Source organism: Desmodus rotundus, chromosome 11, assembly GCF_022682495.2.
Source record: "Desmodus rotundus isolate HL8 chromosome 11, HLdesRot8A.1, whole genome shotgun sequence".
NCBI classification, from domain to species: Eukaryota; Metazoa; Chordata; class Mammalia; order Chiroptera; family Phyllostomidae; genus Desmodus; species Desmodus rotundus.
The window spans coordinates 51,861,802-51,886,456 of NC_071397.1; the positions used below are offsets into that span (position 1 = coordinate 51,861,802).

At 40.9% G+C, this 24,655-nt stretch overlaps 1 protein-coding gene across 6 annotated transcripts in view; it reads left to right on the forward strand.

Moving 5' to 3' along the window:
* KLHL32 (kelch like family member 32) overlaps window positions 1-24,655 on the forward strand; it is a 196,768-nt gene that overhangs the window by 12,626 nt on the left and 159,487 nt on the right. For all 6 annotated transcript variants that reach the window (XM_045188615.3, XM_024551742.4, XM_045188614.3 and 3 more), the window contains one exon: window positions 22,353-22,439. Coding sequence is in view for 5 of the 6 variants with exons in the window: in XM_045188613.3 (XP_045044548.1) it covers window positions 22,353-22,439 (87 nt within the window). In the remaining variant the exon portion in view is untranslated. The remainder of the gene's footprint in view (window positions 1-22,352; window positions 22,440-24,655) is intronic.

Consider the following 24,655-nt stretch of genomic DNA (forward strand, 5'->3'; position numbering starts at 1 on the left):
TCCCATGCACTCTTCTCGATAGAGCAGCCATAATGATCATTTTAAAACCAGAGTTAGGTCACCTTACACTTTTTCTCAAAATTGCAGTATCTTCCATCCCAAGAACAACACTCTTGACACAATCTTTTCAGAAATAGGTAGCAGTTTTATATACTGATAATGAAATATCAGAAAGAGAAATTTAGAAAACAATTCCATTTATTATTGCAACAAAAAAATAAAGTATCTAGAAATAAATTTAACCAAGGAAGTGAAAGCCCTGTACTTCAAAAATTTTTAAGGTATTGAAGAAAAGAAATTGAAGAAGATACAAATAAGTGGAAGCATATACTGTATTCATAGATAGGAAGAATTAACATTAAAATGTACATACTACCCAAAGCAATCTATAGATTCAACACAATTCTTATTAAAATACCAATGGCATATCTTACAGATCTATCACAAATATTCTAAAAATTTATACAGGACTACAAAAGACCCCTAACAACCTCAGCAATCTTGAGACAGAAGAATAAAGTTGGAGGTATCACACTGCCTGATATCAAACTATATACTACAAGGCCATCGAAATCAAAACAGCTTGGTAGGCACACCAGAACAGGCACTTAGATCAATAGAATAGAATAGAGAGCCCCGAAATAAATCCAGGCCTTCGTGGTTAGTTAATATTTGACAAAGGAGGCAAGAACATACAATAGGGTAAATACAGTCTCTTAAATAAATGGTGTTGAGAAAATTGGTCAAATACATGCAAAAAAAAATGAAACTAGATCACCAACTTACACCATACACAAGAATAATCTCAAAGTGGATTAAGAATTTAAATGTAAGCACAAAACTGTAACAATCCTAGAAGAAAACATAGGCAGTAAAATCTCAGACATTTCTTGTAGCAATATTTTTGCAGATAAATCTCCTCAGGCAAAAGAAACAAAGGAAAAAGAATAAACAAATGGGACTACATCAAACTAAAAAACTTCTGCACAGCAAAAGAAACCACCAAGAAAATGAAAAGGAATACACTGTATAGGAGAACATATTCATCAATGAACATCTGATAAGGGGTTAATTTCCAAAATATATAAAGAACTTATACAACTCAACACCAGGAAGACAAACAACCCAAGTGAAAAATGGGCAAAGCACCTGAATAGTCACTTCTCCAAAGAGAACATACAAATGGCCAATAGACATATGAAAATATGCTCAGTGTCAATAATCATCAGAGAGATGCAAATTAAAACCACAAGGAAATATCACCTCACATCTGTCAGAATGGCCATCATCAATAAATCAAACATCAAGTATTGGTGAGGATGTGGAGCAAAGAGAACCCTTGTGCACTGTTGGTGGGAAGGCAGACTGGTGCAGCCACTGTGGAAAACAGTATGGAGTTTCCTCAAAAAGTTAAAACTGGAACTGCTTTTTGACCAGTGATTCTGCTCTGGGAATATCTGAAGAAGTCGGATACACTAGTGTGAAAGAACACATGCACTCCTGTGTTCATTGCAGTGTTGTTTACAATCACCGAGATCTGGACACAACCAAGTGTCCATCAGTAGAGGAGTGTATAGAATCCCTGTGTACAGTTACAGGTTTTTTGCTGTAAAAAAAAAAAGGAAGGAAATCTGACCTTTTTGTGACAGCATGGATAGACCTGGAGATTTATGCTAAGTGAAGTAAGCCAGTCAAAAGAAAGACAAATACTGTATGATCTCATATATATGGAATCTAATGAACAAAATAAGCTGATGAACAAAATGGGAACAGAGGCATGGATACATGGAACAGATTGATATATATATCACAGATATCTATATATCTGTGATATAGATATATGTGTCTATCACAGGTAGATAGATGGTCACATAGACACAGACAATAGCATGGAGCTAGCCAGAGGGAAAGGAGGGTGGGGGTAGGTGGAGGTGGGCAAAGGGGGAATACATGGGGATGGAAAGAGACTTTGCTTAGGGGGGTGGACACACGACACAGTGTGCAGGTGATTTGTTGAGTTGTACGCTTGCCACCTATATGGTTTTTGAACCAATGGCACCCTAACAGATTCAATAAAAAAGAATTAGCCATATTTGATTTGCTTTAATATTTAAATTAGCTTCCTGAATAACTTAGATACATTTTAATCAAATGAAACTATAGTTCTGATCAACACATTTTATTAAGCAGAAAGGGTTGATATCAGGTCATAATTGTAAAACAATTCAGGTGAAGACTGGATGTTGTAGCCAACTTTGTGTAACCCATGAAAGCCCCTTTTACGAGCACATCCCAGGAAAGTGAACCCTTTGCAAGTACCTTCTCAGTCTTCCCCTCTGGAGCCTCTGCGGGGCTCCCTTCCGGACCAGGGAAACAGGATGGTGCCACTTGGCTGTTCTTTTTCTCTTTTACCCTTTACCAGTTTGCCTCACCTGCACAATGAGAAGACCCCAGGGAAAATTTGCAACTCTTTCTATTGATCTCTTAGTTTTCCTCTGGGATGTGTGTACGTGAGTGTATGTTGAGAGTGGGTGGGGCAGATGGTTGGTGATTGTCACACACTGAGAATTTAATAAATGGTGTTGATCTTCTCTCCTGTATAAAATGCACATATGCATATAGATTCAGAATAAGAGTGGCCTATAATGGCAGGGGCCGCTTCAAGTCTGTTCATGGATGCCAGCTTAGAACATTCTGCTGTGACCTGTCCTGGGCATCAGGATCTGCAGGAACTTCCTGAGCCACATGTTATCGATATATTCCAGCATTCTCCCACTTTACAGCTGTTGGTGGCTGCACAGTTGCTGCTGTGAGTTCAGGCTCTGCACTGTTTGCAGTCTGAAGTCAGCTGGCCCCACTTAGCCTGGTCATCCCAACTGGGTGCTACTTCAGGCATAGATGCTGTCCTCCTCACTGTGCTTCCAACTTATGCCTTATCCCCTGGCATGCTTCTTCACTTCTCTCTCAGTCCAAAATCTACGCACACACATTGAGCTCAATACTCATTTCCTCCATGAAAACTCCTGATTAGCCAGACCATACAATATTTTTCCTTATCTTAGAAGTCCTTATCTGCTCCACCGCTGAGTTTGCTACACAGCTATGTAGTGTTGCCTTCTGTTCTTGGTCATTTCATGCCTTTCCTTAATTAGAAGGCATATCAATGGTAGAAGCTATGTCCTGAAGTTAGCACTGGAAAGGACATTAGTATTGTGATCCTCCACCTTTTATTCCACCTCAACAAGTCAGTAGCAGTGACTTGCTGCAGCTGTGTGAGTGTGTGTGCACTCAGACTATCCACCCAGTGTCATCGGAATCTCAAGGAGGGAGGGAAAGAGGTGAAAGTATGAAGTTAAAGAAATAGCACCCCTTCCCCCCCAGTGATTCTGATGCCACCACCTCCTTGCCCACCTCCATCACTAATCCTTCAGTGTCCCCATTCTGCAGAGAATCACTCACTAATGCAGAGTGGCTTTGGAGCTATCCTAAGTAATGTGTAGGCACCCTGCTTCACCTCTCCCTTGCTTGCATGCAGTGGTTAAAGATTAAGCGCCCAGTGCTAGAGATTTAGAGGAGGGACGCTAGGTCACAAGGGAAAAGAGAGAAATGATGTGGATTATCCATGCCCCTCTCTACGCACACACACACCTTAGTTACACATACACACCAACACATGTGCACTCTCACATTCTCATTCCCTTTTCCTGGGGTAGGGACTATGTTGGGCCCATTAATCTTTTTCTCAAAAGAGACTTGGTTTATGGTAGGTGCAGATTTCATACTCCTCCAGCATCAGTTCTTAAATGGCTTGGTCTGGTGTTCACACAGGATTCACGCTGTAGTAGTATGATTTTTACTTTCGTTTCACAGGAGGAGAAAAACCTTATACTGCTATGCCAGGAGATTCTCACCTGCACACAGGCAAACATCTGTTTTACCTGTTTGTGCTGACCCCCAAAACTGGGTAATTTCACATAGGCTATAAAGAACTCTACAAACACTAGTGATTTAGTTAGATCGCTCTACCTTTCCCATGAGAAAGCAGACGCCCAGGGAAGGGAACTGGCTTGGGCAGGTTGACTAGCAGAGCTGGACCATCACACAGGTCTCCCCAGGCCTCGCCTGCACTGGTTGGGCTGCTTTGGGTTTACAGCCCCTACGCTGTCTTACACAGTACACGTTTCATAAGCCTTCACTTCTATTTGCAGTTAAGTACTTGGAGCTTCCTGCTGTTTTTCCCTTGCCATATACACAGACACTCAGTCACCCCAGCCATCTGGGGAAGGGGAAAAGCATATCTGTTAGAGAAAGGAGTATGTAGATCCATTCTTTTTATAATTACTCAAAATGAAGGTAGTTGAAGGTATGATTTATTTAGCCAGTTCTTCAGATCTAGATTCAAAAGCCATTCTTGTGTTTGGAAAGTATTCCATTTTGTATACAACTCTGAAGACATTCATTCTTTCTGAATCAGTGGTCTCACTTTTCAGTATGTGTCTCTGACTTCTGTAGCCCACTGAAAGCTAGTGTAACACGGGCATTAATTTGATCCCCAGCTGAATTCTTTCCCTGTCAGTTCCTGTCCTCCAGGATGTTGCTCATGGTTATATCAAAGATGGGAGCAGCTGGAGTCAGATGCCTGTGATTATTAAGACAGTAATTACCAATCATGCCAACACCAACAATATTAACTGGAACTTAAATAATTGAACATGTTACCTAAGAGGCAAGCTTAGATCAAGGTGTCAGAATAAAATGCATTATCAAGTTTTGCCCAAGCAATAGTGAAATGTTTTCATTCTTGTTTTATTCAGATATTCTGGCTAAAGATGCTCGGTAGAGATAGTAAGCTTCCTTGATTTTAACCAGTTGTATTTTTAAACTTTTTGATAAAATAGAATCGTGTAGTAGGACCTGGAGGATGCTATTTTGGTTTTCTAAGCTATCTCAGGTTATTAGGAGAGAAATGCCCCATCTGCCATGGTAGTAATATGAGTTTGACGAAGCTGTACACTTATATTCTACCTCATAGTTTAGAAAGTACTTTCAAACTCACTCCATTTAACCTCAAAGGAAGTATTGTGGAGGACGTAGTTTTTACCCCTCTGTGATGGAGAAGTTGATGCTGGCTGAGAAAGGCCAAGTGATTTGCTCAAGTTACATGAATGATAAGATGTGAGGTTGGGTTACAATATAAGATTTGTTTATGATTTCATAATACTTTCCAAATCTGTGTAGCAGAAAACTCTATGATATACTCTTGCTATATTTCTTGTATTTTTCAAAAAAATGTAAGAAATACTATTTTCTTTGGTGGGATCTTCTGAATCTGCTCTTCCCCAGAAGAGTGAAAGAGTCACAGGAAGGAAAAAATTCTTTTAATAGAATAGATAAAGAACTGTCTTCATTGGATGAGTGATTATCTTTGCTCTTAAATTTTTAATAGTAAGAAGATAACACCTCTTCGAAAACTTTTTCACATAGCGGGTGTGTCTTCGGCCCTGTATTGAATGGTTCCAATATTTTTGTACTCAAACACAAGAATTTGTGGATCTCTTATTATGGACTACCCTAAACATTTTTATTTTAATTTGAAAAGCAAGGGTTTCCTTGAGGAATTTGATGTAGCTTCCCATACTTGTTTTAATTTAATTTAATTTTTAAAAAATTTTTTGTTTATTTATTTTTAGAGAGGGGAAGGGAGGGAGAAAGAGAGCGAGTGAGCAACATCAATGTGTGGTTGCCTTTTGAGAGCCCCCTACGGGAGACCTGGCCTGCAACCCAGGCATGTGCCCTGATTGGGAATTTAATTGGTGACTCTTTGGTTCGCAGGCCAGTGCTCAGTCCACCAAGCCACACCAGCCAGGGCCCATACTTTATTTTTAGTTGTTGCTGTTTTTCATCATCCTCCCCTCATTGCAGCACATTGCTGGGCCAGCTCTTTGTGTGAGTTGTGGACAGCGCACAGCCAGGCTAACTCCAGTACTTTCCAGCGTTCGCCATGGTGCCACATAACCCCTACGTATGCCTTCTTTCCGAAGAGCCGGAAGCCCACATCCATTTCCCTTAGATCAGAGATCCCAGCATGTTTCCTAAGATTGGGGAATATCTGCAGAACTTGTGGGGTATGCCCTTCTGGAGATCATAGACTTTGTGGAGAGAATAAAAACTTACAAGCTTAGTTTTAGCGCCAAGGCCACTGTCGGAGTTAAAGTTTGGTTCCAACTACAGCAGTGTGTTCTATCCAGGCTTTCTCCTTGCCCAAGTCTACCTGGACTTAAGCCCAAGTTCTAGAAAGAGGGAAATTCTTTACAAAGAGCAGGGAAGATAAAAGAGCATTGTTGGACTGAAACCTCCATGGCATCCTGAAGCATGGTGACACTGGTTTTTGAGACAGTGCTGGCACTTAGAATTTTGGTCACTGTAGGAAAGGGTACTCATGGGCAGCAACTCCTTCAGAGAATTGGCTTGTAGCATCTGACAATGCCACAGGTTTTAGTGTCATCATCAGTGATTTTGTCATGAACCTGTGCCCATTTGCTATACATTCAGTGGCATCCACAGCACTGGGTATCCACTCAGTGGTATCCATGATGCGGGGTCTCCATTCGGTGGCATCCATGGATGTGGGTCTCCATAGAGTGGCACCGATGACACTGGGTCTCCATTCAGTGTTATCAGCGGCACTACCTCTCCATTCAGTGTCACTGCCAGCCCTGCGTCTCCATCCAGTGTCACTGCCCGCCCTGCGTCTCCATTCAGTGTCATCGCTGGCACTGCGTCTCCATCCAGTGTCACCGCCGGCACTGCGTCTCCATTCAGTGTCAGTGGCTACACTGCATCTCCATTCAGTGTCCCTGCATCTCCATCCAGTGTCACCGCCGGCACTGCGTCTCCATTCAGTGTCAGTGGCTACACTGCGTCTCCATTCAGTGTCCCTGCGTCTCCATTCAGTGTCACTGCCGGCACTGCGTCTCCATTCAGTGTCAGTGGCTACACTGCCTCTTCATTCAGTGTCAGCAGCTTCACTGCGTCTCCATTCAGTGTCAGTGCCTGCCCTGCGTCTCCATTCAGTGTCAGCAGCTTCACTGCGTCTCCATTCAGTGTCAGTGCCTGCCCTTCGTCTCCATTCAGTGTCAGCAGCTTCACTGCGTCTCCATTCAGTGTCAGTGGCTACACTGCGTCTCCATTCAGTGTCACTGCCGGCCCTGCATCTCCATTCAGTGTCATCACTGGCACTGCATCTCCATTCAGTGTCACTGCCGGCACTGCGTCTCCATTCAGTGTCAGTGGCTACACTGCGTCTCCATTCAGTGTCATCGCCGGCACTGTGTCTCCATTCAGTGCCCTGCGTCTCCATCCAGTGTCACTGGCTACACTGCGTCTCCATTCAGTGTCATCGCCGGCACTGTGTCTCCATTCAGTGTCCCTGCATCTCCATTCAGTGTCACTCCTGGCCCTGCGTCTCCATTCAGTGTCAGCAGCTGCACTGCATCTCCATTCAGTGTCACCGCTGGCACTGCATCTCCATTCAGTGTCACTGCCGGCACTGTGTCTCCATTCAGTGTTATCACCGGCAGTGCGTCTCCATTCAGTGTCCCTGTGTCTCCATTCAGTGTCACCGCGGGCACTGTGTCTCCATTTAGGGGCATGCGACGGCACTCCGTCTCCCTTCTGTCTCATGGCCGGCGCGGGGTGTCCATTTGGTGGCATCAACAGCATCACCAGCAAGCATTGATGTGCAGAGTAGATAAGTAAGAATATAGGGGCTGAGAGGACAGTTGTGTTTTTGAGAGCTCAGGAGACTAACCTGGAACTGATGTGCTAATCTTCCCCATGTAGTTAGAGTTTCCACAGTTATGGGTATGGGTTCAAGGGCAGGAAAGGAATGTTTTAGAGCAGTGTCTTGAATTTCAGTTTTTGTTGAAGTGGCTGGAAAGTAAGGGTTTACACAAATGAGAGGGTGTGACTTACTTTGATTTATGAAAAAATATTCACTTTACCAAGGAAAAAACAGAATTAGTAAACTAGCAGACATTTAAACGGTGAGTTTATTTGGGACAAGATATTTAAAACTTTGTTTTAATTGACATATACCATTCTAACCAATCTAATTCAGAGTTATATATAGTATTTATTTTCATTTCCTGGTAAGAATTATTATTTTTACATGTCACCTTCACCCAGATCTTATTTACCTCGCTTGCCTTTTTTTCACAGCCCTTATCTCCTCCTGGTACACTGTAAAACATACTTACTTGCCATGTTCATTGTCATCTGTCTACTCATGGGATAGGAAGCTCCGTGGGGCGGGCATTGTGTGTGTTCTGCCCACTAGTCTATCCCAAGTGCCTAGAAGAACTTCTGTAATGTGATGGGCATGCAGCAAATATTTGTAGATTATTAGGTTCAGAATCTGTTGTTTCACTGCCTGTGAACTTGAAACTATTATACTTGTCCTATTTTGCTTTCTGAGAAATAGACAGTGAGGACTAGGGTCCTAGAGAATTCTTTTATGATATTTATCCCTGGTCAAGTTTAAGCATGGGGGAGGGCATGGTAGTGGCAGGCCACTTCTGAATTTGTGATTTCCATCTTTTCTTTTTGCCCTTCCTAGGCTTTTAGCTCAGAGGAAGATTCTAATCCTGCTCCCACAGACCTGCTAGCAGGTCCTAATGAGATAACCACTCATGTCTTCCTTTCTTTCCCTTTCCTATTCCTCCAAGCAGGTTGTTTCACACTTAACTTATTTAAAAAGATGAGGTTTGACTTAAATGAGAGGTGGCTGACAAGGGAAAAAGAAAGGACAGGGCCATAAAGTGAGCCATGAACGATAATAGAAAAATGTGCACTGTTAGGTTCTAGATGTTTACTGAGTGGGAATATGTGTGATTCTCATTGTTCTTGGCAGTCATCGTAAAATGTGAGGTTTCATTAGTTACTTCATTTAAAGCATTTATGAATAAAACAAAACAAGTTATTCAGGAGCATCAATACAATTCATTTCTTTATAGTAGGACCGAAAAGAAATCTCTCAAGATTTTATTGAGAAGGAAATCATGTAGCGAATGTAATGAGCAATAGCTTACACACAGGTGTCTTTATGGGGTTATCTCCTTCTCTGAGGCTTTCATTTACCTAATACCTGCATATACTTTCAGAATATTGTAATTCAGGAGTGCCGGAGGGGAAGTAAGAAAGGGCCGAAGTATGTAGACTTTCTTAGTCTAGCATAATAATGATGACAGCTAACACTTTTGCAGATTTTATGTTGTAAATACCACTCGTAGTCTCTTACTTATAATGACTCATTAAACCCTTAAAACTATGTTGTGAGGTAGGTAGTGTTATTAACATCGTTTTATAGAATCAGGAAGCTGAGGCACAGAGAGGGGAAGTACTTGCCCAAGGCCATGTTGCTATTGGTCTGGGAGTGTAACCAGACAGTTTGACTGCAATGCTTGCTCTCTCATCCTCATGCTTATACCTTTCTGGAACCCACGGTTAGATTTTCAGGCTCCACAAGAGAAATGGTTGTGCCATATATTTTCCAGGAGATTAATTGTTATAACAATTGTTACTGTTATATTGTTAATTGGAAATTACTGAGAAATTATTTGAGATTTTACTTTCTGGAAAATCTCTGGAGTCCAGCTATTCTTTGTTGCTAATGCTGGAGGCATCATAGTCTATAAGGAGAGTGTGCACTCCAGTTATACTCACCTGGGTTCTAATCCTGTGTATTATCTCTGTGAACTTGGGGAAGTTACTTCGCCTTGTACCTCAGACTTGAGATTGGGTTCATATCCTCTGCTTGGTAGATTAATGTAGGTGGCTTTCCTGGAAATTTTTCCAGAGTGACCAGAAGTATTTTTTAATGGTATATGGATAAAAAATTATTCCGCTAAGACATGAGATAGTTGCTGGGATGTAAAGAAAATTTTTGTGATTTAGGTAGGCAAGTCTATTTTTTGGTGATACACAATTATTGAAACCATGGGATGCAGTTCTATCACGCTTTCTTCATGAAATGAAATCATAGTTTCCACTAACAGTATATGAATATAACACTATATACTATATTTCCTACACACATAGGATATCACCAAAGGGCAATAATATCTTCATTAAAGAATACACTAAAAGAACACCAACATTGTGTGAATCTAGATTTCATGCACTGGGAAAACTAGGATTAATAAAAGGAGGGTTCTACTTCAGTCATTGTGAAATATCAGACAAGATGGGTTTGACAGCCATTCTTCCCCTCAACCTCCCCCACACTATTCTCTCTGAGATTCGTCCTCCCACTTACTGAGCTCACCCAAGCCTATTGACTGAGCCCAGAAAACAGACTCCACTCTCCTCCTCCCCTTCTGACTCATGCCAAAAAGTCATGTAGCAATTCAAAACATATCTCAAATCACAAAACACAATGTGGAAAACTTTCTAGTCTCTGACTTTGGAATATTCTTTAGTATTTTGACATTTGTATAATCAAACGATATATTTAGACTAACCTCATTTCCTGAGAGGCTTTCCCTGATCACTCAAACTAAATGCCCATTGACTTCATTACATTACATTATTCAATATAACACCCATTACTCTCCAGTGTTTTCTTGTTTGCCTACTCGCTGTTTCTTCCCCTGTGAATATTAAGTGCTGTGAGAATAGGGACATTGTCTGCCTTGTTTTAAACCGTGTCTGGAGGATGGAGTGGCACACAGGGTTAATGAACATGTTGGAATGGCTGAATATTCCTAACGTCCTCACGCACTGTACTTCACATGAACAAGGTCTCCATGGCTCCAGCTCTGATACTCTGGTTAATCAGCCTTTTCGTTCTGTCATTCTTTTCCTGCCAGCCTTCACATCTGCCCACACTCATCATCATTAGTCATTAACCAGATCCAGGGTCTCTGAGTCCATTTCCATTGTTGCCACCACCTTTTTATATAATGTTGACTTGTTTCAAATTTGACAATTTCATTTTTATTTTTAAGAAGTTATTAATATTTTCTACTTGACTGAATCAGTCATACATAACAGGATTGTACGAATTACTGACCGTCCTTATTTAATTTCATAAGAAAATGTCTTAAGAGTTTCCCAGTGAGATGAATGATTTTGCATTATTTACAAATACATATTTACAGTGTGACTGGTATTGTGATTAGAAAGTACAACATTCTTACCTTTGGTTCCCTCTAAATTTGAACATTTCTCAAAGGTACTTAGTGATATTAGTTAAAATTAAGGAAGAGAAACTCAGTATGTCAGCAAAGATCCAACTGACTATTGGGTCTTAAAAATTGTTGCTTAAATCAATATTCTGTATTCTCTTTGATAATTGTAAAGTTATGACTTTAGTATTTTGAGTGCTCCTCAGCATTAATATTTTCAGAGTGCCTCTTCTTGCTGCTTTGTTGTTCTGTATGTAGAGGAGGAAAATAATAGTTTTCCTCAACCTTTCTAAGTTCTCAGCCAGGGTCCCTGTAACAAAAGACAGATTGACAGGAGAAATGCATATAGATATATTTAATATAAGTTTTATGTGACATGGGAGCTGTCATACAGAAGTGAAGCCCTCAACAAGTCATTTTTATGCTAGTTTATGCATAAGCCAGCATTTTATGCTAGTTTTGATGACAAAGGGAGAGTCTTGGAAACATGTGACAGTACAGAACACGGTAGGAGCAAAGTGTAGTGGACCAAAGTGTAGTGGACCGGGGAAACAGCGAGGCTGGTTCATTCAGATTCCTCCCAGCATCATGGTGTGGGGAGGGTGCCTCTCACAGGAGGGTTTAATGACCTGCCTCTGGGGAAGGTCAGAAAGGCCTTCCTACCCATGCTGTTGTTTCTCAAGTCCCTTCAGCTTGAAATACTGAATATGCTAACGTGCCATGTTTTGGGGTTGGGTTCCCTAAGCTTCCTCGTGTATAAAGCAGGGAAATGTATTATTGTCTTAAAATTGAAGACTCTTAGCCACAGAGATTTTGTCAGTCAGACTTTTAAAACCATGTTGATTTTTAAATGAAGATGAAATTTGAATTTTTTTTTGGTCTTGAAATCCTGAAGTTGTTAGGAATGTGTGTGTATTCCGTAAGAGACTTGGAGTGCCTTTTCAGTGACAGAGAAATGGTTTTGGAGGTGTCTGGAACTTCTGCATTTGTGGTGAAAGCCCATTAATCCCCTAAACAAGACAATTTATATACAACTCATTTATTAGTAAGTCTTCTAGGAGCAAAGCTCCTTCTAACGTAGGGCCGAATGGGACATGGTCCCTGCCCCTGTCACTCACAGTTAAGATGCCAGTTAATGTGTAGTTCGTCCCAGCTGAAGGAACTTAACCTCATGTCCATGTCCTTTCTTCTACCTTACGTCTCTTTTTAAAAAAAGAAAAGAAAATTATACTTTAAGAAGTGATTGCTTTTATCACTTGTCATGTTAAAAAAGCAGACATTTTGCTTTACAAAGTCATTTTCGTCTTACTCCTTCACATGCATTGCTGGCGTGTGAGAAATGCTATTTAAATGTTGAATGAGTGAGTGAGATGGTTAGTGAATGGTTAGAGTGAATTCCGTTATTCAGCCAGGTCAGATCTCTGTTTTCATGGAAAACCAAATAGTATTTTTTTCTGAGAGAATTAGCATGTCTATCCCTGGCTTTGCAGATGAGAAGTACAACACTCTCAAAGAAATGGAGGCTTCTGAGTTACTTACACTTTTATAAAATTAGCACCCTGCACTAGCTGGAGATGCAGGAGAGCTCCCCGTTACAGAGGGTGGATCCTGGAGGTGGACTGCCTAGGTTTTCACCCTGGCTCCTATACTGGTTGTGTGACCTTCCCGAAGTTACTTAATTTTTCTAAACCTCAATTTCCTAATCAGTACAATGGGTGTAAATGGGGACTTACCCAGAAGGCTTCCTGTTTAAAGATAGCTGATTGAACACATGTCTGTATTGCACCTCCAGCTGGTACAGGGTTCTCACCTTACAAAAGTATAACTTGGAAGACTCCATATCTTTTCGTGTGTTGTGTTTTTTATTTGGAAAGCCTTTTCTTTTTTCTCTGTGTTCTTCAGTGCATCTTCATTTGACTTTCCTCCACCATTCTAACTCCCATCCACCTCACCTTGGAGGCCAGTGTGGGCAGAGAAGATAACCGAGCTGAACCTGAGCATTAGCTTCGCCAGTTACTGGTTTGTTTTCTTTTTACCTCAAGCATTTCATCTTGTGAGTCTCTACTTTTTCTTCTTAAAAATGGACCTATTTCATTCTTAGGATGCTAGATCATTGCAGGAATCAAATGTAATAGGACCCGTACTCCTGCCTTCTTTAATTCGGTACTTCAATTGTAGCACTTCCCGGGTCCTAATGCTTCTTGCAGATATAAGATACACAACAGCTTTTTAAGGAAAAAATAGCATATTAATGGATATATTGATTTAAGGTACAACTTCAATTTTAGAAATTTTAAAATGAGAAATATTGTACATCTCTCAAGAGAAGAAAATTCAGAATGTCTTGCATTATTAGTGTAATGCAAATGGGAATGTTATGCCCTGCTTTGTAAATTGTAAGCTATTTGAAGGGCGGAGTTTAGATTAATCTAGATCATAGGTTGGGGAACTATAAAGTGTATTTTCTATTTGTTAGAAGACAACCATTAGAAGAGACTGTTCATCTACTGTCTGATGAATAACTTTTTTATACAGAGTTTTCTAATTATATAATTATATAAGTGAAGCTTATTGATGTTTTCACCATACAATAATGTTATTTATCATATAAATAATTTGTATATCAGCAAAAGTTTCAAGATCTACATTGTGCCATCTATAAAGATGCAGATGGAAGATTTAATTTTCAGTGGTGTGAGCTCCATAGGAAATTCTTTAATAAAAAAGTTTTCGTGGCAGCGTTTTTCAGAAGCACCTTAGGATGTTATAATTGCAGGTTAGGTTATTTTGACAAGACTGTGTAACTGATCCAAGCATTTTATGTTGCTATTCATAGAGGAGTGATGGAGCTAAAAATTAAATTAAAGTAAGAGCTGAAAAGCAGTGTGTTAATGTGACTGGAAAAACTGACTTAAACATTGTATTTTATTTTTTAAATTGGATTTTATTGTCTATGCTTTCACAGTTGTCCTGATTTTTCCCCTTTTGCCTCCCTCCACCCAGCACCCCTCTCCCCCCTCAGGCAATATGCCCATCATTGCTCATGTCCTGGGTCCTGCATGCAGGTTCTTTGGCTGCTCCATTTCCTACGCTGTACTTTACATCTCCATGGCTATATGTAACTACGTATTAGTACTTCTTAATGCCCTCACCTCTTCACCCATTCCCCCAAACCCCACTCCTATCTGGCAACCTTCAAAATGCTCTGTATCCATGTTTCTGTCTCTGTTCTTGTTTCCTTAGTTTGTTTTTTAGATTCAATTATTGATAGATATATATATTTTTGCCACTTTTATTGTTCATAGTTTTGATCTTCTGTTTCTTAAATAAGTCCCTTTAACATTTCATATAATAATGGTTTGGTGATGATGAACTCATTTAGTTTTTTCTTCTCTGGGAAGCTCTTTATCTGCCCTTTGATTCTAAATGATAGCTTTGCTGCATAGAGTGATGTTGGCTGTAGGTCCTTGCTTTTCATGACTCTGAATATTTCTTGGCAATCCCCTCTAGCCTGCAAAGTTTCTTTTGAGAAATTATCTGACAGTCTTATGGGAACTCCCCTGTAAGTAACAAACTTCTTTTCTTTTGTTGCTTTTAAGATTCTCTCTTTATCTTTAACCTTCGGCATTTTAATTATGATGTGTCTTGGAGTGGGCCTCTTTGCATTCATCTTGTTTGGGACTTTGTATGCTTCCTGGACTTGCATGTCTATTTCCTTTGCCAAATTAGGGAAAACTAAGAAAACCTTCATTATTTTTTCATATAGATTTCCAATTTCTTACTCTTTCTCTTCTCCCTCTGACACCCCTAAGATGTGAATTTGTCCCTGAGGCTGATTATACTATCCTCATTTTGGGGGGGATTCTTTTCATATTTTAGTTTGGTTCCCAAGGTCTCCAGTTTACTCATGAGGATGGCTAGATACTTCTTCCTTGTTCCTAGTAGAGATATTTTTTATATTCAGTGCAACATTTTATTCTTTTAGGGCATGAATTTTGTAATATAAACTAACATGCTGTGATTCAATATATGCAAATAAGTGGCATAAGGTATCATTCTCTTCATTCTAAAATGGAGATATATTTTACTTTTCTGCATTTGGGGATTTTTGGAGAATATTGGTAGTTCCAGGGGATTCAAGACAGTGAGCAAAAAAATGCAGATCCTGTCTAAATATACAGGATGACCAAAAAATTTATCATCCAAACTGGAAAATAGAAAAGAACAAATGGGAATGCAATTAGTAATTACACTAGGACTCCAGGCAAAACTGTGAATATCCCAAGATGAATAGTCACCCCATTTAAAGAGATTGCTGCCCTGGGTGGTGTAGCTCAGTGGATTGAGTGTGGGCTGCAAACCAAAGGGTACCCAGTTTGATTCCCAATCAGGGCACATGCCTGGGTTGTGGGCTAGGTCCCCACTAGGGGCCATGTGAGAGGCAACCACACATTGATCTTTCTCTCCCTCTCTTTCTCCCTCCCTTCCCCTCTCTCTAAAAATAAATGAAATCTTTAAAAAATTTAAAAAAGAGAGAGATTGCTGCCTGGGGGTTAACTTCTGGGTGGAAATGTGGCAGAGGCAACGGATTTTTGCCTCCCTGTTCCCCAAACAGGCAATTGTATAGAGCCCTGATTATGCTGTGAGCGTGGATGTTCAGGTGCTGTTGGAGCATGCAGAAGAGGGGTTAGCTCAGACCTGGGGGGTTAAGGAGGCTTCCCAGAGGAGGTGACATCTGAGACTTGCAGGGTGAATAGGAGCCAACCAGGCAAAGAAGAGGGGTACCGGTACCCCAAAGAGAGGGAACAGTTCAGTGTGGATGAGATCTACATGACTATGACCAGAAAAGAAGAAGTCAAATGTCAGGATACAATGCTGGAATTGTTTGCAGGGGCATGATTTTAGGCAATCTGACTTTACCACAACATTCTTAAGCAGAACAGTGAGATACTCCGATGACTAAGGGCTTTGCCCATGTTTATTTGACTGCCATGTACCTGGGTATCTTGGCTGGAACTGGGTCTCCAGAGCATGTGGAAGTGGGTAGGGTTCCTCCCTCTCCTCTGTGTGTGGATCCAGCAGCAGGACTGACTTGGAAAGGGTGTACACATTGACAGGACCATGTGTGACAGACTGGTAGGGTTACCTGTGAAAGGCAGCTTGGTAGAAGATGCCATAAGGGAAGTAATTGCCAAAGTTACGGAGAATGCTTGCAGGTACCCAGAGCTTGGCCTCAGAGACAGAGTTCTGGGAGATGGCAGGTGCTTCAGTCACGTGGCCATCTTCCACACTCTGGACTCAAGGCTGCTGGGGTCCCCACAATATTTATGTGTCCAGGAGTCCAAGAAATTTCTCAGAGGGAAATTCCTTGAAGAGTGGTGGGTTACAGCACCTGGAGAAAGGTGAGTACTGGTCAGAAAAGTTAATGTGAAAGCCAGATGCTCCCTGGGAGCAGTAGTTGAGAGGCAGCTGTCAGGCCATGGGGCTTCCAAGGCTGGTGGTGTTCAGTCACCTGTGGACCAGCTTTGAGCAGAGCACCAAGGGCATGGTGGTCAGGAGGCCTGGCATAGCTGGTGATCTGGAGAAGGGAGAGACTGGCAGACCGAGTCAGTGGTGGCTGGAGAGGGCTGATTTCAACTAAAGAGCAGAGGGATGGCAAGAGGGCAGCCAAGGTCAAGGACCCGCTCCTAGTGGGCTATGCCTTACCCTTGGGGACTGTATTAGTTTGCTAGAGCTGCCATAATGAAGTCCCACTGGGTGGCTTAAACAACAACAATTATTTTCCGTTGGTTCTGGAGGCTGCAAGTCCAAGATAAAGGTGTCTACAAGGTTGATTTCTCCTCAGGCCTGTCTTCTTGGCTTGCAGATGGCTGCCTTCTCAGGATGGCCTCCCCTGGTATTTCCTCTGTACTCACGTGTGTCCTAATCTCTTCTTATAAGGACACTGGTCATATTGGATTAGAGCTTACCCATATAATTCATTTTACTTTAATTACCTCTTTAAAGGCCCCATCTCCAAACACAGTCACATTCAAAGGGAGTGGTTAGGATTCGAACATGTGAATATGGGGGGACACAGTTCAGCCCATAACAAGGAACTCCTTGGGAGACACCAGCCAGTGGTGGTTGTAGGTCCTGATCCACTGTCCTTGGCTTCTATGGGTCAGGCAGGCCTAAGGCCATTTGAGTTCCTTTCAGAACAATCTCGAATGTGTTATTGTCCCAATTTTACTTCCAGTGATGGAGATATTATTGTACTTTGCGTAGTAACTTACTCATCTTTGGTCATCTTAGATTATTGGAAACTTCCTTTGTTTTGAGTCAGAGTTCATGTTGCCTTAGCTTTGGCCCCGGTACTAGGTCCTTGTGGCTCTTGGTCTTGCCCTCTTCAGCACTGTTTCTGGAATACATTCCCTTTCTTAGTGTTAGGTGTGTTCAAGAGTGTGGACTCTGAAGCAAGTCTGCTGGGTTGGAAACCTGGTTTCACCACTTACTACTTGTGTGGCGTGGCTTTCAACAAATTACCTGATCACTTTATGCCTTAGTATCCTGAGTCGTAAAAAGGGATAGTAAAATGCCTGATGGATTAGATAAGGTAAGGAAACCAATTCCTGTGCTGGACAGTTATTAAGTGCTTACTAAAGGCTGTCCTATCATCGTTATCATCACCATCATTACCACCCCTTCGTGACACTGAGAAGCAACTACACTGCTACTCATGTGATGTCCTGTGTGGATGGGGGAGGACTGGTATTTACCCCACACTTCTCTTGAAGTCACCTGAGAGTCTACCAGTTTGTCTTTCTTTGCCCAGCCACTTTATAGGTTGTCTTTTATTGGACCATGTCAGCTAGTAACAATGACCAATGTTCACCAAGAACTTTATGGTTGCAAAGTGCTTTTTGCTTTTGGTTTTAGTCTTGTACTGACCCTGAGAGATATCGTTTATATTAAACCAATTTTGGATATGAAGAAACTGAATATTGGAATTAACTGGCTTAGCTAAAGTTATATGTCTGCTAAGTACCAGATTTGGGACATAAAACCTTCTTTTCTTGTTTACCCATGCAAAGTACATATTTATTGTACAAACTTAGAAAATACAGATATCCAAAATTTTAAAAAGCTTTCACATGGTGATAATCATCAATGACATCTAAAATATATTTTCTTACAAAAGTGGTTTTACTTAATACAATATGTATTTATTTATTATTTATTTTTCTCTTAAATAATGTAAGTGTTTTTTCTATGTTAATAACTATATATGTGCATCACCATTTTAAAGTACTGCTTGGTTTTCCATTGAATAAGATACAGTACATATTTAACTCATCTGCTAACATACAGATTGCTTCTATTTTTTGCTGATATAAACAACACCCCAGTGGATCTCCTTGTACGTATACCATTGCACACTTACCTGATTAGTTCCATAGGGTGGAATTCTGATGTGGAATTTCAGATCACAGGATTTGCCCATTCTAAGGCCTTTAATACATATTTACAAGTTGCTTCCTGGAATGCCTGTCCCGATTTAGACACCTGCCTACATGTATAAGAACACTATTTTCCTTGCTCCCATTGGCCATTGTCACTCTTTGCCAATGTGATTGGAAGAAAATGGTATCTTGTTGATTTATTTGCAATTTTATTACTAACCAGAGGGAATATTTTAATATTTCCTCTTCCTTTATGTCTCTGCTTTGGTGATTTGCCTATTTATGCTCTTAGTCTATTATTTCCTATGGAGTGATTCATCTTTTTCTTATTGATGTGCAAATACTTTATATATTGGCAATATTAATGAATTGTCTTCTATCTCACTCTCTTTTGACATTATTTATAGTTGTAAAAATTACTAGGATTTAAAAAAATTTCATGTGACTGACAAGCTATACTGCCTCCATTTTGATAATTATTTTTTTAATGAAATGCAGAAACATTTCTTGAGCCCTGCTAACCCCATCTCGTCAGTTTGTACCTGAGGCTGACTGTGACATCCAACATGTTCAGTTTGTCTCCCAGCTGTGCCCTTATCTGCTCTTCCGCAGAGTGTGCCCTCTATATATTTCCATCCAGGAGACAGGGGAGGGGGGTCAAACTAGTGGTTATGGAGCATCCCTGTGCACCAAGCATTTTCCTCGATGCTTTCAAGTATGTAACATGTCAAATAGAAGGGTATAGAAGCCCGTGAAGCTCTGCTTGCAGGAGCTTCCATAGATTTCATGAATATTTGCTCTCCTTTGCTAATTGTAAGAAATGTGCTTACATATCACCTTTTAAAACAATTAATGATTTACTATGTTCCATTATTTAAAAAGAGTTTGCTTTCTCCCTATTAGAAATATACATCTGGGACAATTGTGCTAGGCAATGTACATTGGTTTTCTGTATATCCCAGCAACCTTGGGTGAGAATGATATGCGAAAAGATATTTCACCTTTTGCCTTTTGATTTTTTTCCTGTTCTCATAGGGTTGTAAGCAATGCTCAGTATAACATTATATACATATCTGTGTCTTCTATTGTTAAGAACTCATCAACTATATTTCTTCCATAATTTTCATATAGTCTATATATTTTGATTTTTAGATACAGTAGTTCCTCCTTATCTGCAGTTTCACTTTTGTGGTAAACTATGATAGAAAATATCCAATGGAACATTCCAGAACTAAACAGTTCATACATTTTAAATTGTAGCTGTTCTGAGGAGTGTGATAATGTCTCGCCCCGTCCTCTCTGTTCTCCCAGGGTCTGTGTCTCTGTTTTGCCTTCTCATCCAATGAGTTTGTGTGGACAAGCAGTTAAAACTGGTTTCTGCACAGTTCTTAGAATGCATTTTCCCATGGAAGCAATATTTAAAACTTAAATGGTGGTTTGTTTTTTAGATAAACTCATAATAAAGGAATATTTGTGTCTCTGTGTTTTTAAAGCTGTAGGGCACCCCCATTTCTCCCAACAGAGTCTTATGTAGGGCCCGACTTGACTTTCTTGGGGATCATTTAATCCCCAGTCGAGTTAGCCTAAATAAAACATGGATCTAGGTTATTTATGTATCCTCAAAGGCAGGAGTGCATGGAAAATCAGAGTGTCCTTTCTTTCTATCTCTTGCCTCTAATTTTTTCTCTGTACCTCTGCTTCTTTTTTTCTGTTTCTCTGCGGAATTACTTTCTTGGTTTACTAACCCACATGACAGAAAACAGAGCTGAAACTAGGGTGAGGTGAATGAGGTACAGCATTTAAGAGAGTACCAAAAAATTCAGTGATGGGAGAAATAATATTTTAATGTCATATTTCAAAGTTAATGGTAAGCACAATATAAAAATTTAAAATAGAGGTAGGATTAGTATAAAATAGCATATTTAATGAGTTGGTTTCCAAACAATAAGGGAATTTATCTTGTGATTTTAATTTTTTTTTGAATTTTTTTATTGTTGTTCAAGTACAGTTGTCTCCATTTTCTCCTCACCATTACCCCCTGACCCCAGCCATCCACACCTCCCACCCTCTATCCTTCCCCCCTTTGGCTTTGTCCATGTGTCCTTTATACATGTTCCTGACAACCCTTCTCCCTTCTCCCCCAGTGCCCCTCCCACCTCCCCTCAGGTTACTGTCAGTTTGTTCTTTTTTTGAATGTCTGAAAAATACCAAGTTCAACATGCCCTTTAATTTTGGATGATTTTGAATGACTTTTTGGATAGTTGTTTTTCATTTGCCTAGTTATTGGGAGCATTTAATAGTATTAGACTTTCAGAAAGATTAAGGTTTCTTTTTTTCACCTCTCTGTAATGGTAACCTTTTGCCATTTTAAAGCTCAAGTGACCATCTCTGTTAGTGTTTGTGTTAGGCTATTATAGCCTGGAGATTATAACCTAGTTTCCGAGAGGAAACTGTAGCAGTGAGAGGTTACTAACGAAGTCTCTCAGCTAATAAAACAATGTGCCTCTCATTATTCTCATTTTCTGTACTGCTCAGTCGTAGTAGATTCATTGAGAAAGATACTCATTTTTAGGTTTGTCAAAACAAATAAATAAATGAAACTATAAATATCCTATTTTTAATACTTGAAGAAAGAAAGCACCAAATAAACTATAATCATGTGAAAAATATTCAGAACAACCTGATGTTCAAAAACAATGGAATACTTAAGTAAATTCTGATATATCTACATGAATTACAACACAGTCATACCCAACTGAGGGTCTTTATGTCCTATAACAAACACTATGGTTTAGACTGGGAACGCAGCTCTCTCTTTTGTACAACTCAGCAGAAATGGGCACAGTTTCACATATTTCTTTCCTAAGTGTTTTTAGCCTGTTAATCAGTTTTCAAAATATAATTGAGGCAGAGGGGAGCCTGTTAAGATTTTCCAGGTTGGAATGAATTTTGCTGCTTGAGTGTTTTAGGAAGCGGGAGCTAAACTCTCTCTCTAACGAGAGCTGTAAAGCACAGTCATGGACCATGTGCCAGACTGTTCAAGTAATTTACTTTTCTCTTTAGAGTTATACCAATGATTGAAAACAAAAGCTGTGAGGGTGCTGGAGGGTTGGGGGTGGGATTAAATTAATATTTGGGTAAGGAGAAATTTCAAGCTTGGTGACTTCATCCCATTATGTATTTACAACTATGCTAATCCTAGAGCTCTTCTAAGAATCTGTTTTCCATTTTCTACTAATTTTTATCCTCTCTGTATGCTCTTTTTTATCTAGTTTTCGGAAATCTTTTCCTTGAATAGAAAGTCATCTTCCTGTGGATGCTGGGCCAAGACATAATTGGTTTTATCTTAATTTCACTAATACTTGTGTTTGGAAAGAAAGTGAAATCATTGTAGAGGACGAGTGAACCAGTGTTTGTGGTTTAGGACTTTGTAGCTTCATTTTATCAAATGTAAATTTTTCCCTTTGGCCATTGATGTTTTAGTTTTTACTGTAACCCTTAATTTAGCTATTGTTTGTTCTCAAACAAATTTTACTTCTTAGTCCCTGAAGTTCCAATAAAGTAAAAAACTAAAACACTTAAGAACATTTTGAACTATTGTTTATTGAAAGAGCATTCAGTCAGAATGTTATGTCAACTATAAAATGCACTGGGACTCTGAAAGCCCAGAGTGTGCTTTTTTGGCATTTAGCTCACTGTGCTTTTCTTTCTTGTCTTTATGCAGTTGGAATGCTTGCCGATTCTGCTTTGAACTTCTAAGGCTGAGACTCCGAGGAACCAGCTGGAAAATGCCGTCAGAACGCTGCCTCAGGTCAGCCCTGTGTGGGATCTGTCCCTGTGTGGAGTAGTCAGCCCCCAAATCTTCCCACCGCACCTTCCAGGACCCAGTGCAGAGCAGGGGCATGGCACACATTTGAAGGAATTCAGGAAACCAGTCCACGCGTGTGTGAGTTTCACGTGGTGGCCCCAGGGCTAACTGTTGTATGTCATTACGTCAGACCTTGATAGTTCCATCATTCTTGGACTGATACTGCTTTTTCTCTTGTTCTTGTTTAGGAAGTTAACCTCCTTTGAACAAGAGGTACACTTCTATAAAGGTATAGGATTTAAAATAGAATCAGAAAGCTATGCATATATGCGCCTGTCATCCCCTTAAAGGAGTCACTGGGGAGTTTAATACATAGTCTCAAAAATATTCATAGCATTTTCTTTTAATTACTTATTTAACAAATATTTATTGCCCACTCTACTTGGTACAGAGGATCCAGAAGTGAATAAAACAGGTAAGATTACAGCCCATATAAAATGTGTATTCAATGGGCAAATCACACCAGGCACAAGGCAGACATAATTGTGAAAAGCGCTTTGAAGGAAACGTACAGAATTCACGGAATGAGGAATTGCCTTGGTGCAGAAGTGCTCTCTCCCTAACCCGAGATCTGCGGGAGGGGATGCCCTGGGGAAGTGCCCGGGGCAGGAGCATTCCCCACACTGAGAGGCAGGCAGTTAGAAAATGCAGGACATTCCTTTGAATGTTCTCAGTGGAGGCAAGTGTACATTCTTTGAGGAAACAGTCATAGGGTCTTCAGAGCAAAGAATAAGAGAGGCAATAAACCTAGGAAATACCTTCTTTATAAAAATACTAGGAATGGGCATGTCTGTGAAACGGTAGGACCAGCTTTCTTTCACAGCCCTGAAGCTGTGAGAGGGAGCCAGCTCCCCAAAAGTGTTCAGACACAGGGCGTCGCTGCCGTCAGTATAGTGCCTCTGTGCTGCTCTCCAGGTGAGTCTTGCTGTAGATCGGCAGTTCCCCAAGGGGGATGAGACTGCCCTCAGGGTACATTGTACAGTATCTGGCAACATTTTTGGTTGTCACTGGAGGTTGTGGGAGCGAAATACCTTAAAATGGGTAGGACAGCCTCCCCCTCTCCCATAACACAAAAAAGATCTAACCCAGAACGTCAGTTTCACTGTCAGGAGAAACCTGCCGTCGACCTGGCCTCCAGCCAGCACAGCACGGAGAGACCGTGGTATCTGTCTGCCACCACCTCAGCCAAGTGCTTTGTTTTTGCCTTCCAGGACCCATGTGCATTCTTCTGAAAGTGGCTTTTACTTTAAATCTGCCATTTCTGTTTTTGCTGGTCAAGTCCCACTGCCATCTCTCCCCCACAGCACGATCATCTCCACAGTGGCCTTTCCTCCTCTGCTCTGGCGCAGAGCCCTCCCTTCCCCACTTTCCAGTTTCCGCTGTGTCCCGTGGAACTGTTGCCATCTCCCTCGCCTGAAGAGCTCTGTTCACCTCCTGACTTCACTGAGACCTGCCCTCCTGAGGCTTCACTTCCCTTGTGGCCCTCTCGAGTGGCGGCATTATCATTTCCTCACATCTCATGTAGCTTAGGGATGGATAGACGTTGTTGTCACCCTGGGATACTGTTTTCCTTTGAGATCATAACTCCACAAACTGGTTGTTTGAGAAAGCAACAGCAGAGACTTGCTTCTGAAGGTGGTGCTCTTCAATTCTCTCACCCTCACCTCCTCTCCACAGCTGTCTGGGTCATTTTCCCTCATTCACTGAGCATTGACACCTGGCTTTCAGTCTTCTTCTTTGTGACAAATCCTTTTCACCTTCCTGATGCCCTCAGTGTTTGCATGGAGGATCTGCCCACCTCCATGGCCTTGGTCTCCAACCTGCTTCTGTCCAAAGACCTTCTCCCTCCACTGAGCCACCTGCCCCCATGGTCACACCTTGGACCTAGCAACCCCAGGACTTGCTGTGCTTCTGAAACCACATCAGCCACTTTACTCTTATCAGGACCGCTTCTCCTTCCAGCTTGCCTGGTTGGCTGCCCCTGCCGTGGCGGTGCAATGTCTCATCTACTGGCCCTGCTACTTTTTACCAATCCCTCAACCCCTGTTTCCCTTCTGATCTAGTTGAGATTCTGTTGCTCTTTTAAATCCTTAATTTCTCCTGCTCCCTGCATTTTGATGCATTTGCCTGACAAGATCTCAACTCGGATAAACCCCATT